The following is an 11,773-nucleotide window of genomic DNA, read 5'->3' as shown; positions in this document are numbered from 1 at the left end:
CGTCGAAGCTTGTGACAGTGCTGTCTTACCACGTGGTTCACTCTATTGTGTAGTGCCCAGGCTGCTGAATGGTAGATCTATCGTACAACAACAAACGAAAAGGACCATTTGATAGATGGACCCTCACATATCTCTGCCTGCATTGTTCCCATTGGTGGTCTGTACATTTGCGGCCCAGGGAGCAAGCGCTTTCTGGTTCAGCCATGTGTGCAGTGAGCCTCTGTTGGATAAGGCCCTCCTACGCTTGAAGGAGTCTAACAAGAAACTTTTGCTATCCTCCGTTCTGCAACTAGTTGACGCTTTCGTCATTGGCGTTGTCTACGAACAGGCATCAAAATTCGCGCGACCTGAAGATTGCGGACTGACAGCCTTTATGTTGCTGTTGCCATCATTGCTGTTCAACATGACTGGCCTCTGCAATTGTGTCATATGGGAAAGTCAAAACCTAGCGTACTACCTCGTCATTGCTGGGGCGACGTGGTTTCGAACTATTTCGGCGCTGTTGGGTTACCACCTGGCCCGGTTATTAGGATTTTGAGAAGTGTTGTACTGTGTGAGAAGTGTTGTACTGTGAAATTGAGATTTCATATGCTTTTGCGACATCCGAAACCGAAGAGCCGCCTAAGCGCAGTCGCGCTTCTAGGGCTCATTAGAAACCCAGAGAAGCTTGATGAGGCCATTCTGCAGTCAGTGCAGCAACGTCAGGTCGTCGACTTCAAACCTGTTCAGGACTTTGATAATTTCATAAGCCAACTGCAGGAGCATGCTATACGTACCATTGTGATAGACTTCGACTCAACTCTACTGGACAAATCCGTAGGCGGCGGCGCTTCTGAGGATTCCATTGCAGAGTTGGCCACACATCTGAGTGCAGACGCGATTTCGCTCGCGTGCTGGGCGCATAAAAACGATCTTCCCGTGTATGTTGCCACTCACAACGACGAGAGGTTCGCCCAGGTTGACAAAAACGGAGTTAGGAAATTGGCTGGTGAGAGGCTCGTACGCGCAGTCCATGCTAAAACCCCAGACAATGACAGCTGGCCAATCAAAGGCGTGTTCGCCTTCTATCCAGACGTTGAACCCTGCGCCAAGAACGAGCATCTGAAGCTCGTATGCAAGGATGCCAGGGTACCCAACCATGAGGTGGTCCTGATCGATGACAATCAGCTGAACTGCGAGGCAGCGTTGGCTGCGGGTCATCACGCTGTGCTGGTTGTTGGCCCTGGTTTTAGATTTTCTACTGCGCAGTGGCTCCAGTCGGGCATTTAGTGTATAAGTGTAGATGTCTTCTGTGAAAACATCTAAAAAGCATGCATTGCGGCGCAATACCAGCTCCGTTTAGAGAGAGAAGTCAATTTAACGCCCTGCTGCAGCAAGCGGCGGATTCTTCTCTTGCAATCGTCAAAAATGGGTGGAAGTCGGAGGATGTGCGAGATGTTAACGAGTCGATATCCGGTTGTCTCGACCTCCTCAAACCATACCGAGAGGCTCCTCAGCTTCTCGATGGAGACGCTTCGTCAATGGTGGAGTTAGGCATGCGCTGCTTGCTGGATGCTCTGCAAGATGACATATGCAACGGCGAAATCTCCATGCAGGTTTTGATGGTGGAATGGGCCAGATTCCTTTATGGACTGGGGTCAGTTAGGAAGCATGCGAGGCTGAGTCTACTGTTGCCTCGCGACCCGGCGTCGTTGCCTCTGGTTGCAAAACTGCTGCAGGCGACGGCAGAGGCGAGGAGACGTCGTCGACAGGCACTGTGCACAGATAATCCTCTGTGGACCATGTCGACTGCAGAGCTCCAGCTGTATGTAGCTGAAGGCCTTTGGCGAGTTCATGTCTTCTTGATGTGGTGGCTTTATCACCTGCTCTTGCTTCCTTTTCCATTGGCTTCACTGCTTCCTTCAGAAAGCATGGAAGGTTTGCTGGAATTGATGGCGTCTGATCATCTTGCCATTGTTAGGTCGACCTCAGCTCATGTAGGCAATTCTGCAGTCTCATAGCAGCTTTTCCGCCGCTACTTTATGCGGTCCGACTCTCTGGTCAACGACTGGTTAGCAGCCACCGCTAGAATACTGGCCGCCCAGTCGCCTTCCGTATTCGACGACGAAGCCAAGTGCCGGCTTGAGTGCCTTTCGGAAACACTGAAGCTGCATCTGTCTCCGACTGAGTGTATACTGGCTAATCTAGCGGCCTTGCTCATGAGGGACTATGGAAAGTCCCCGTACTCCTCGAGGAAGCTACGCTCGGCCTGCCTCTCCCGTACAACTTGCCTAAGGCTCACCGGCAACGCCGGCTCTCTGGCAGACCCGACAGCGCTGGAGGCTGCGTTGACGGTGCTGCTGGAGGACCTCCGAGATCCCGTCCTGGTTGTGAGGTGGAGCGCCGCGAAAGGCATCGCACGCGTGGTGAGGTGCCTAGATCGCCCCACAGGCCGTAAGGTCGCCGACTTCGTCTTCAGTCGGGTCGAGTTCATACCCACGACTAAGAGCACGTATGTGGGGTTGCACGGCGAGCTGCTCTGTCTATCGCTGCTATGCAAAATTGGACTGTTGGATGAATATGTGGACCGCCTTTTGGTTGTTGTAGGCGAGGCCTTGTTAAACGACGTGGATCCGGCTTCGCAGTGCGTACGCGACGGGGCTCTATGTCTATTGTGGTCTCTATCCCGATACTGCCCGCGCAGTGTGGTCGATTGCCACTACGATTTCTGTTTACACCTCACGCTAAAGGCTGCATTGCTCTCAGTGGAGCTGTGCACCCGCCGGGGAGGCGCGGCCGCATTGCAGGCGCTCGTCGGATGCCGCGGCACGTCTGACGAGACGATGATCGACCTGCTGCAGTTGGTGAACTTTACGTCAGTAGGCCCTAGGTCTCAGACTTTCCGATCGCTAACGCCGTTGGTGGCGGGAATGATACCGACCGCCCCGCTTCTCGATTTCGTCGTCCGTGATCGGGTTCTACACCCAGTGGCCGCTGTGAGAGAGGACAGCGGGCGGCTGCTTGCGAAGCTACTCAGTTTGGGCCGGCCTGCCGAGGAGGTGGTGGTACGGGTGCTTCGGCAGTACTGTGCCTTGTTTTGGTGTGATCCGTCTCCTTTCCGTCGTCATGGATGTCTTGTAGGAATCCGAGCCACCGTATCTGTACTGGACGGGATTGTCGGCCACTTGGATGCTGAGGCCCAGGCTGACGTCTTGGCCATATCCCGACGCATGGAGAAGGAGCGAGGCTTCCGTGGGAGAGGCGGCCAAGAACTTCGTGCTGCTAATCTGGAGGTCATGGCTGCCGTGTGTGCCTCGAAAGCATTCTGCATGCAACACGAGGCTGACACGGTAGTTCAAGCGGTGCAGGAGGGATTACTGCATCCGTATGCACCAGTCCAACAGGCGGCCTCCTCATGCCTGCAAGCAATTTTAAAACGGCTCCACCGGATCCCTCCTCCGGTGATGGACTTTCTGACGAGAGCACTACCGAAGTTCCGAACTATGGTACAAGGACAGCTTCTCGGCATTTGTCAACTGCCATTCCAGTTGTTGACCATGCAAGACTCACGAACTGTTCGCGACCTCTGCTTTCGAATCATTGGAGACTCCTCCGCGGATGTCGAATGTCGCCTCACCGCTGGCGTGGCCCTCGCCTTGCAATGGTCGTTCGGCGCGGTCGGCTGCCTCGATGACCAGGAGATCTCCCAGCTGATCCACAGGCTTTCCTTCGATTTCGCCACCGACACCCGAGGGGATGTCGGATCTTGGCTTCGAGAATTCGCCGCGGAGATTATCGTCCTGCATTTGAGTCGAGATTCAAGTCGGAACCCGGTATACTTGCCTGTACTTGTGCGACTTGCAACCGACAACCTCCATCGCGTCGCGTGTCGGGGAGCTCTGTGCCTGCTGGATGCCCTCTGCGTCCTTGGAGGCGCGAGACCCCACCTGGACATAGAGGGAGTAGTAGGGTTGAATCTGCGTGGCGAGGTCCCGGAATCTGAGGGACGGCTGGACCTCTGGGAGGGCCGCATATGCAAGGCACTGCAGTCGGAGTTCCTGAAGACGCGGCCTCAGTTGATCCGCATGCTGACCGAGCTGAGAGAAGATATCCTCTCAGAGATAGCAGACCAGCATTCCGCGCTGATGCTGGATTCACTTGTACGGTTCGAGGAGGATCAAACGGACGTCAAAGCCATCTGTAAGCGTCCACTATAACCGTTACTCAGCCGTCAGACTGCCCCAGTTATGTCGGATGCAGTCAGTTGCCCGTTGGATAAGACCCCTGGTCAACGACCCCCACCTGAGTCTACCCGCGATCAGAGGTCTTCTGCTGCACCTGCAGGTCGACTATTTGGGAGCTGTTCCAAACATTCAGAGTCAGGTGCTTCGTCTTTACAGCCACTTTGTGTGCACGACATACGATGAGGATATTAAAGCTGAGATGTCACCTCCACTCTTCACAAGGGCTTCACGAAGCTCTCTAGAGGCGCCCTTGCTGGTTGCCCTCCAGCGGTTCATGCCCCATGTGACTACAGAAGCGGATGCCTGGCTACGCGCGCTTCAGGTGCACCTTTCAAAAGCCAAGACATTCAAGGCGACCTGCGAAGTCCACGTGCTCTCCTTGCGATTCTCCCTCTGTAGTAATGCAGATGTGGGTGTCCGCCGCTCTGCGCTCCTCCTGGCACTTGGAGCGCTCGAGCACGAGTACCCTCAGACACGGTGAGTGAAAAAAGGTCCCTAGCACGCAGCCTCCGTCTCGCTGAGGAGTGCTACACGTTACTAGTTTCAGGGGAGCACTGGCAGAAGCGGTTGGAGCTCGCCACCTTTTCGACGGAGAACTTGTGTCAACTCCTTGTGGAAACGCCTTGGAGCCTATGCACGCCCTCCCAGGCCTCAGAGGCCCACCGAGCTGTACTTGCGTGTGTCGGTCCGTGTTAATTGATCTGCCCTCTTGAGAGATTTTAATTTGCCGGTCACAACCCTGGGTGCCTGATCTGTTTCGCCGAAGAGCTCATGGATGACTCCCCCACCTTCTCCAGTCGGATCGTATTCTGGCTCACCATCGTTGGATGTAGCGTGGGATTCGGTAACATATGGCGGTTCCCATACGTCGTCAGCAGCAGAGGTGGCCTGTCATTCATTCTCATGTATGCTCTCATCCTGTGTATTGTGGCTGTTCCTACGCTGCTAATTGAGTTTGGACTGGGGCAGGCCTCTCGTGCTAATATGGCTGGCACCTGGTGTTCTATGGGCAACAAACGTCTACGATTCATGTCCTTGGGCTCGCTAGCGCCTTTCCTCCTCAGTCTCTTCTACCCCTTGTTGTTGGTGTGGTCCCTCACCTACTTCTTCGCCTGCTTCCAACGCGACCTGCCTTGGCAACCGAAACCAGGACAGGACTGGTTGGAAGCCGCTAACAGCTTTTTTGAGTCATCACTGCGGATTAGCTCTCAGCGTGATGGGGGGATAACAGCATTCAACTGGCCCCTCTTCGGTTACCTTTGTCTTACGTACGGTTTGATTTTCATGGGAGTGATGATTGGACCTCGTTTGATGGGGAAGCTCATGTACGTCACCATGACGCTGCCAGCGGTTTTCTTGCTTGTTCTGCTAGGCATCGGGGCATCTCGACCTGGAGCTATCACAGGAATCAAAGCCTACATCGCCAACTTCGACCCCTCCACATTCCAGGATCAGACTGCCTGGGTAGCTGCCACAACTCAAGCGGTATTCTCCTTGAGTCTGGGCTCTGCTGTGCTGTACACTCTAGGATCACACAACCCAATCCATCAGAACTTCATCACAGATGCCTGTGTCATGATCGCCGCAGATACGGCATTCGCCCTTGTGGCAGGTTTCGCAGTCTACTCAGTACTGGGATTTCTCTCCCAACAGACATCGACACCGCTGAACGACCTGCCCATCCAGGGTATTGGCCTTGCCTTCAAGTCCTACCCTGTTGGGTTGGCTACACTTCCGTATCCCTGGGCTAACATTGTGACAGCTATGTTCTTCTTGGTGCTCATTCTTCTCGGGTGGGACACACTGGTGTGCGAGTTTGAGAGCAGCGTCAACCTTCTGACCAACTCGCGCTTGAACAAGCGCAACCTCAATCTCGGTTGGAAAACCACCACGGCCGTGGTTTGCCTCAGCCTCTTCATTGCCAACCTCCTTCTGGTCACTGACGTGGGCATATATTGGCTCGAGATCGTAGATCACTACTTGTCTTTCTTCGTGCTGGTTCTCTTCACATGGCTCGAGAACGTGCTTGTGGCGTGGGCGCTCAACGCGCAAGTCACAACTGCGGTTATTGGGCCAATGCGCTACATGGTGGCCTTTTCAGTGGCCGTGGGACTGCCAGCCACTGTGGGATTAGGAATCTCGATCGGTTTCACTGACCGGTTCAATATGGGGGCCCAGTGGTACCTGCTTGGGTTTGGAATTTTCTACATCCTAGGACTGATTCTTGTGCCACTATCCGCGACTACAGACTTGCGAAATGGAAACCGGCTCTCGATCCCAGAGAGATACTATCATACCTACGCTGGCAATATAGGCTTCCTTCGGGACAACTTCAACTCCATAACCAACAGGAAGTTCTCGCTCTTTTGGTTTCTCACAATGAAGATCCCAACCAGCTCGTTCCTGACCTTCATTAGTTTCCTCGCCTTCGGTCGCGGAGCAACCTGGTGGCCAGGTTTGCAAGAAACTTATTCTGTGTGGATGCAGGTATTGGGAGTCGTTCTGGTTGCAGGTCTCTGCGTCGCAATCGTGGTTTTCATTCTGCTGCCTGAAAACGCACTGCTGCTGGCTGCGGAGGATTTGGACGAGTTCCGGCTTACGAAACCGGCGTTCGGCACTGAAGACCGTAGAAACACTATCGAAATGATTTCTGTGGACTCGCCTTCCACCTCTAGGAAGTCGTTTTCGGAGGTACGAAGAAGGAGCAGCCAGTGACGATGTTTAAGTGATGACGAATTTCCCGGCATATTTTATTTTGGTGTGTTCGACGGATGAATTCGGAGAGGACTTCATCCGAATCAGAGGCCGATATGGCTACAGTTTTCGTGGAACCTGTGCCGCCGGTCGTTGAGGTGATGCCGGAAACGAAGAGGAAGTTCAAATGCACACTGAAGCTGCTGAACATATTGCTGTTGGTGTCGATGATCTTACTGATTACGGGAATCTTTGGCATTCTGATTGGCAGACTTTTTATTGCTGGCACTGTCGTGTTGTTGGCTGTGGTGATGTCACTGGTCGCAGTGCTGCACACCACATGGGCAACCATGGCGCTGAACCTCGTGTTCAATTTTTTCGCATTCGGCCTTATGATTCGTGGGCTATGTCTCAGATGCTTCGACGCTACCACTGATGGGGCCCCATCCTTCTGGACCTACTGGCTGAGAGAGGTGTACACCGTACTGAGACCCGCTGGGGGTGCTGGCGTAGCGATGGGAGTGATCAGCTGCATGCTGCTTTCAGTGTCATTGGTGTGTAGCGTCGTGATAGTCTGTGGAGTTCCAGCGAGCGTTCAGAAAAAACTTCACAAGTGAGTTGACATCACTTTTCGAATGCAGTTCCTTTGAGTTTAACCAAAGATTGACTCACCGGAAGCACGCTGCTCGAACTGCATTCGTGTTCCTGACCCTGAGCACAGCGCTGGGAGCTCTGGAGCTCGTGGCGGTCGGAGACATCGCGGTCGGGGTCACTCTCCTGTGGCTTTGTCTGGCTCAGTGGTTGTTGTGGTGCGCCTTATCCATCCACCCATGGTTGATCAATCCGGCATCTCTGTCAGCCTATCCTTCCGAGTACACCCCTGTGGTGCTGATTGTCGTGGCGATTCTGTTCACCGTCTTCCATGTGGTGGCGGCTGGAGTGTTCATGTCCAGCATTGCTGGCGAATCATACTGGATTCGACGACTCCAGCATCTGGTTTTCACCAAGCGCGGCGCGGCGGTTTCGACCCCAGTTGAAGTCGTCGCTCTTTGGAGGATGACAGCGACAGTCAGTCTCTTGGTAGTCTGCCTTACATTTGTGTTGTTGCTCTTCGCCCTGTGCAGTGTCGCAGCCGAGCGTGGAGGGGTGCATGTGATAACTTCCCTGCCTTGCATCGAGGAGACTACTGAGTGTGAAGACGAGATGTCAGCGGATATCTCTCTGGATGAGGAGGTCGCCGCCGAAGAGTGCCAAGCAATCGATGTGAAGGAGTGCCAGGCAATCGATGCGGAGGAGTGCCAGGCAATCGATGCGGAGGAGACCACGAATGCACTTGTGGATGGAAGTGAGGTCGCGGACGCTATAGTTGTGGCTGTGGATATCGCCGTTAACAGTGGTGAGAGGGGCGTAGGAGACGACTACACCGAGACAGCGTTGACACAAAACGAAGCGCGCGATGATCCGCTTCCTTGACATATGACATTACAATGATAGCAAAGACGCCGTGGAATTAGCAATGATCAGCGATATTTCGCTGATGCTCTAAAGTTCTGAACTCTGATTCGGTAGTCCAAAGGACTGTTCCTGCTCAGACTGACTCTCCGCATCGACGTCATCCACGTCGCTCGAAAACGAGGGTCAATGTAGACGGGCGAAGAGTGCTGGTCATCCTCACAGGTTGGATTAGTCTCAAATGGCAGGGAGAACAAGTAGAGTCACTATAAAGAGACACTGTTCGAGCACATTCGATAATGAATTATGGGTATTTAGCCGCATCCTGAAGACAAAACGGAAGAGTGCCAGGCAATCGATGCGGAGGCAGACAATCGTGGCGGACGAGACCGCGAATGCACCAGTGGATGGAAGTGAGGCCGCGGACGCTGTAGTCGTGGCTATGGAGTTCGCCGTTAGCAGCGGGGAGAGGGGTGTAGACGACAACGCCGAGACAGCATGGACACAAAAAGTAGTGCGCGATGATCAACTTTCTTGACATATGACATTACAATGATTGCAAGACGACGTGGAACTAGCAATGATCAGCAACAGCGATATTTCGCTGCGCTGCAAAGCTCTGAACTGATTCGGTAGTCCAAAGGACTGTTCCTGCTCAGACTGACTCTCACCATCGACGTCATCCAGGCCGCTCGAAAACGAGGGTCAATGTAGACGGGCGAAGAGTGCTGGTCATCCTCACAGGTTGGATTAGTCTCGAATGGCAGGGAGAACAAGTAGAGTCACTATAAAGAGACACTGTTCGAGCACATTCGATAATGAATTGTGGGTATTCAGCCGCATTATGAAGACAAAACGGTTTTTTGCAGCGATTTAACTTGAGGGGCAGATTAATATTTAAAGTCACTGGGATGACTGTTGTAAACATACACAGCTGAGATTGATAGGGATTTTTACATGATCTACTAGTATTATCCGATTATCATAATTATGTTATCTTCGAGTCCGAATCGCCGCGATGGAGGCGCCGCACCGCTCGTTGCTAGCCTTTTGTGCGGCATGGATCGGTACTTGATCCCTGGATCCCAAAAAGGCAAACAAAGCAAACTTCCAGTCCCTTCCCCCGTCGAGCAGTCTGTCGAGCAGTCTATCGAGTGGAGCGGCTTCACTGATGGGAAGGTTAGCGCACTTATGACCAAGAACCGACCGCAGTCATGCACGCGCCCGTTGCTTGAACTGCTAGTCAAGAGCACACCTTTCGACGGAGGCCTAGGCGACACACCGCCAAAAGGGAAGATGACCTTACCTCGGAGCATACTCCAGATGGCAATCAGTCGTGCATCCGTCCGGCATGGCGTTCCGCATCAAGATGTGGGTGGATTCCCCAAGAAGGTGGTTCTTCAGGACATCGACGATTACAACGTGTCAACTTCTAGGCTGCCTGTAGAATTCCTTGGCACGCGTTACACGGATTCTGAAGGAATACTATGCATACACAGCCCACTGCAGGAGCCAGGGACGACAAGTAAGAAAAACTCACCGAGCCTCAACAGTCTGAGCCTCTTGATGGGTCACTTCCTCTCTCGTTACCGCCAACACAGCTTGCAAGACGATTTGAGCGCCGACTTCTGTGAGGCAGCTCGGGCTGTGAAGCCAGTTTCGCGTGCCACATGGGAGGCCACGAAGATACAATACGAGCTCAGCAACCACAGCGTTCTGGATCGGCCGTTGCAGTTTGACAAAGAAACAACCCAAGTGCTTGTCCAGCAGCGTAAGCCCTTGAAGTCCCTGAACGAGGAGGCGCTCGTTCTCTTGGGGTTCCATCTTGGCGAGTTAATCGAGCACGCTCACCGCCACGGCTGTGCCATAGGCCCTATTGAACCTAATATGATCCATGTCGACATAACAGGAGATGTGAAGGTGGCTCACCTCGCCGGCTGTTCCAGAAGGCGCGACGACATTGATATGGATTGGTTTGAATTGGCCTCCTGCCTACTTCGCGTTTACTACAACATTCCCAAAGAGCGCGAGGCGGATCTCGTGGAAGAGCTGCTCCGTATCACAACCTCAAGCACCAAACAACAGATTCAGACGGTCTTGAACGATGTGCACCGCAAATATCCCGGTCGAGACGAGCTCAGTGCCTTGACGACGACGCTGTTGGGGTGCTTGATAATCCCCAACACCTGCTGCACGTTCAGGCAGGCAATGCATAGTGCACTGGGGGACAATAATAATGTGAGCCCTCTCACGCCTGAAAGGTTGTATCGCAGAATTGTGGGGCCTGCCAGGCCTGCTCCCTCAATTCCGGTCAAACCCGCCAACTCGCCAACCCAGAACCCAACGTCGGCCGTGACTGCCTGGAAACCTACGCCCACGCCTCGGAAAACGAAACCGGTGAGCCGTGCAATCAGCGAGGAATCACCGGTGTGCCATGTCATCAACGAGATGGTAACTGCTGAGGAGTGCGTGCTGGTAACCCCGCCTACCTGCGTGTCCAATACTGTGGCAAACCAGATAACCCCAGTAACTAGGCTGGGAGTCGGAAAATCTACCGCGGTTGTCATCCCCAAAACGGGCAGCAGAGCAATTGTCATGCCTCAGCAGAAGTCGTCGAAGGGCATCTTGATTAAATCTAGAAAGATGACGATTGGGGACCCCAGTGATGTGGTGCATACCCGGGTTGCATGAATGAATGAATACCTCCTTTGTAAATAGTAAAATGAGCAGTATGCAAATTGTTGAAAGAATTGGTGTGCCTCCTCTCACACTATTCGAGGTCTTCACCAGTCAGCGGGAGTGGTTTCGTTTGTCAAGAGGCGCGCCGACGGAAGTTGATCCCGTTGTTGGGGGCAAGTTCAAACTCTTCGGTGGGGGCATCCAAGGAGAGTATGTGAGTCTCGATGCCGAGTCCTCCCCGCTGAAGATACGGATGAAATGGCGGATGGCTCAATGGGCTGACGACGCATCATCGGATGTGTCGCTCACGTTTGAGGAGGAGGGCAAGGACACAACGAAGCTGACGATCGATCAGGTGAAGATCCCCACTCACGACAAGCATGGCAACGGCTCTCAAGCTGAAAACGCCGAGCAAGGCTGGCGAATCAACATCATCAACGCATTGGACAAGGTTTTGCTGTACCCGGTTTTGAACTAGGATGTGTTCGACTTTGACGTGAAGACTTGTCTTCTGTGAAGGCTCCCGGTTACTAGGATTTACGGAAATATCCAACTCTAGCTTCACACATGAATCGCTCCAGGACGTACTTACTCTCTATCAACGCGGCAAGTTGATTTTTCGATGTCGGCTCTTTCTATCCTAAGCGTGTAGAAGCGCTTAATGGTCGGATTGTTCACCCGTAGTTACAGGGAACGTGAACTGGGTTCAGACCGTCGGCTGCATA

General features: G+C 53.3%; 8 protein-coding genes across 11 annotated transcripts; all 8 read left to right on the top strand.

Annotated features, from left to right (window-relative positions):
* Positions 1 to 115: 115 nt before the first annotated feature.
* On the top strand, positions 116 to 538 carry KVP18_001215 (uncharacterized protein; the record flags this gene model as incomplete). The annotated part of the gene is made up of 1 exon (XM_067951003.1): positions 116 to 538. One exon carries the CDS (start codon positions 116 to 118, stop codon positions 536 to 538), a length of 423 nt encoding a protein of 140 aa, XP_067811593.1.
* Positions 539 to 588: 50 nt separating this feature from the next.
* Positions 589 to 1,269, top strand: KVP18_001212 (uncharacterized protein; the record flags this gene model as incomplete). Its single annotated transcript, XM_067950996.1, has 1 exon — positions 589 to 1,269. One exon carries the CDS (start codon positions 589 to 591, stop codon positions 1,267 to 1,269), a length of 681 nt encoding a protein of 226 aa, XP_067811589.1.
* Positions 1,270 to 1,310: 41 nt separating this feature from the next.
* On the top strand, positions 1,311 to 4,919 carry KVP18_001218 (uncharacterized protein; the record flags this gene model as incomplete). 3 transcript variants are annotated; one of them, XM_067951008.1, is made up of 4 exons in its annotated part: positions 1,311 to 1,976; positions 2,004 to 4,179; positions 4,208 to 4,700; positions 4,730 to 4,919. In XM_067951008.1, the coding sequence occupies 4 exons, from the start codon at positions 1,311 to 1,313 to the stop codon at positions 4,917 to 4,919; spliced, it is 3,525 nt and encodes a 1,174-aa protein (XP_067811598.1). The 3 variants fall into 3 exon arrangements, with proteins under 3 accessions (XP_067811598.1, XP_067811597.1, XP_067811599.1); XM_067951007.1 differs by lacking the exons at positions 4,208 to 4,700; positions 4,730 to 4,919 and having other exon boundaries at positions 2,004 to 4,196; XM_067951009.1 differs by lacking the exons at positions 1,311 to 1,976; positions 2,004 to 4,179; positions 4,730 to 4,919 and having other exon boundaries at positions 4,234 to 4,704.
* A 75-nt stretch (positions 4,920 to 4,994) lies between these two features.
* On the top strand, positions 4,995 to 6,938 carry KVP18_001209 (uncharacterized protein; the record flags this gene model as incomplete). 2 transcript variants are annotated; one of them, XM_067950990.1, is made up of 1 exon in its annotated part: positions 4,995 to 6,938. In XM_067950990.1, the coding sequence occupies one exon, from the start codon at positions 4,995 to 4,997 to the stop codon at positions 6,936 to 6,938; it is 1,944 nt and encodes a 647-aa protein (XP_067811583.1). The 2 variants fall into 2 exon arrangements, with proteins under 2 accessions (XP_067811583.1, XP_067811584.1); XM_067950991.1 differs by having other exon boundaries at positions 5,127 to 6,938.
* A 95-nt stretch (positions 6,939 to 7,033) lies between these two features.
* On the top strand, positions 7,034 to 8,390 carry KVP18_001211 (uncharacterized protein; the record flags this gene model as incomplete). The annotated part of the gene is made up of 2 exons (XM_067950995.1): positions 7,034 to 7,530; positions 7,559 to 8,390. 2 exons carry the CDS (start codon positions 7,034 to 7,036, stop codon positions 8,388 to 8,390), a joined length of 1,329 nt encoding a protein of 442 aa, XP_067811588.1.
* A 337-nt stretch (positions 8,391 to 8,727) lies between these two features.
* KVP18_001220 (uncharacterized protein) lies at positions 8,728 to 8,907 on the top strand (the record flags this gene model as incomplete). Its single annotated transcript, XM_067951011.1, has 1 exon — positions 8,728 to 8,907. One exon carries the CDS (start codon positions 8,728 to 8,730, stop codon positions 8,905 to 8,907), a length of 180 nt encoding a protein of 59 aa, XP_067811601.1.
* A 521-nt stretch (positions 8,908 to 9,428) lies between these two features.
* Positions 9,429 to 11,060, top strand: KVP18_001219 (uncharacterized protein; the record flags this gene model as incomplete). Its single annotated transcript, XM_067951010.1, has 1 exon — positions 9,429 to 11,060. One exon carries the CDS (start codon positions 9,429 to 9,431, stop codon positions 11,058 to 11,060), a length of 1,632 nt encoding a protein of 543 aa, XP_067811600.1.
* Positions 11,061 to 11,091: 31 nt separating this feature from the next.
* Positions 11,092 to 11,526, top strand: KVP18_001224 (uncharacterized protein; the record flags this gene model as incomplete). Its single annotated transcript, XM_067951018.1, has 1 exon — positions 11,092 to 11,526. The coding sequence occupies one exon, from the start codon at positions 11,092 to 11,094 to the stop codon at positions 11,524 to 11,526; it is 435 nt and encodes a 144-aa protein (XP_067811607.1).
* Between the last annotated feature and the right edge of the window lie 247 nt (positions 11,527 to 11,773).

This window comes from the organism of the source record quoted next (genome assembly GCF_019968955.1).
Source record: "MAG: Porospora cf. gigantea A chromosome Unknown PgA_NODE_207_length_29001_cov_361.61, whole genome shotgun sequence".
Classification (NCBI taxonomy): Eukaryota; Apicomplexa; class Conoidasida; order Eugregarinorida; family Porosporidae; genus Porospora; species Porospora cf. gigantea A.
Note: the sequence above shows the minus strand (reverse complement) of the source record. Positions and strands in the feature narration are given on the sequence as shown.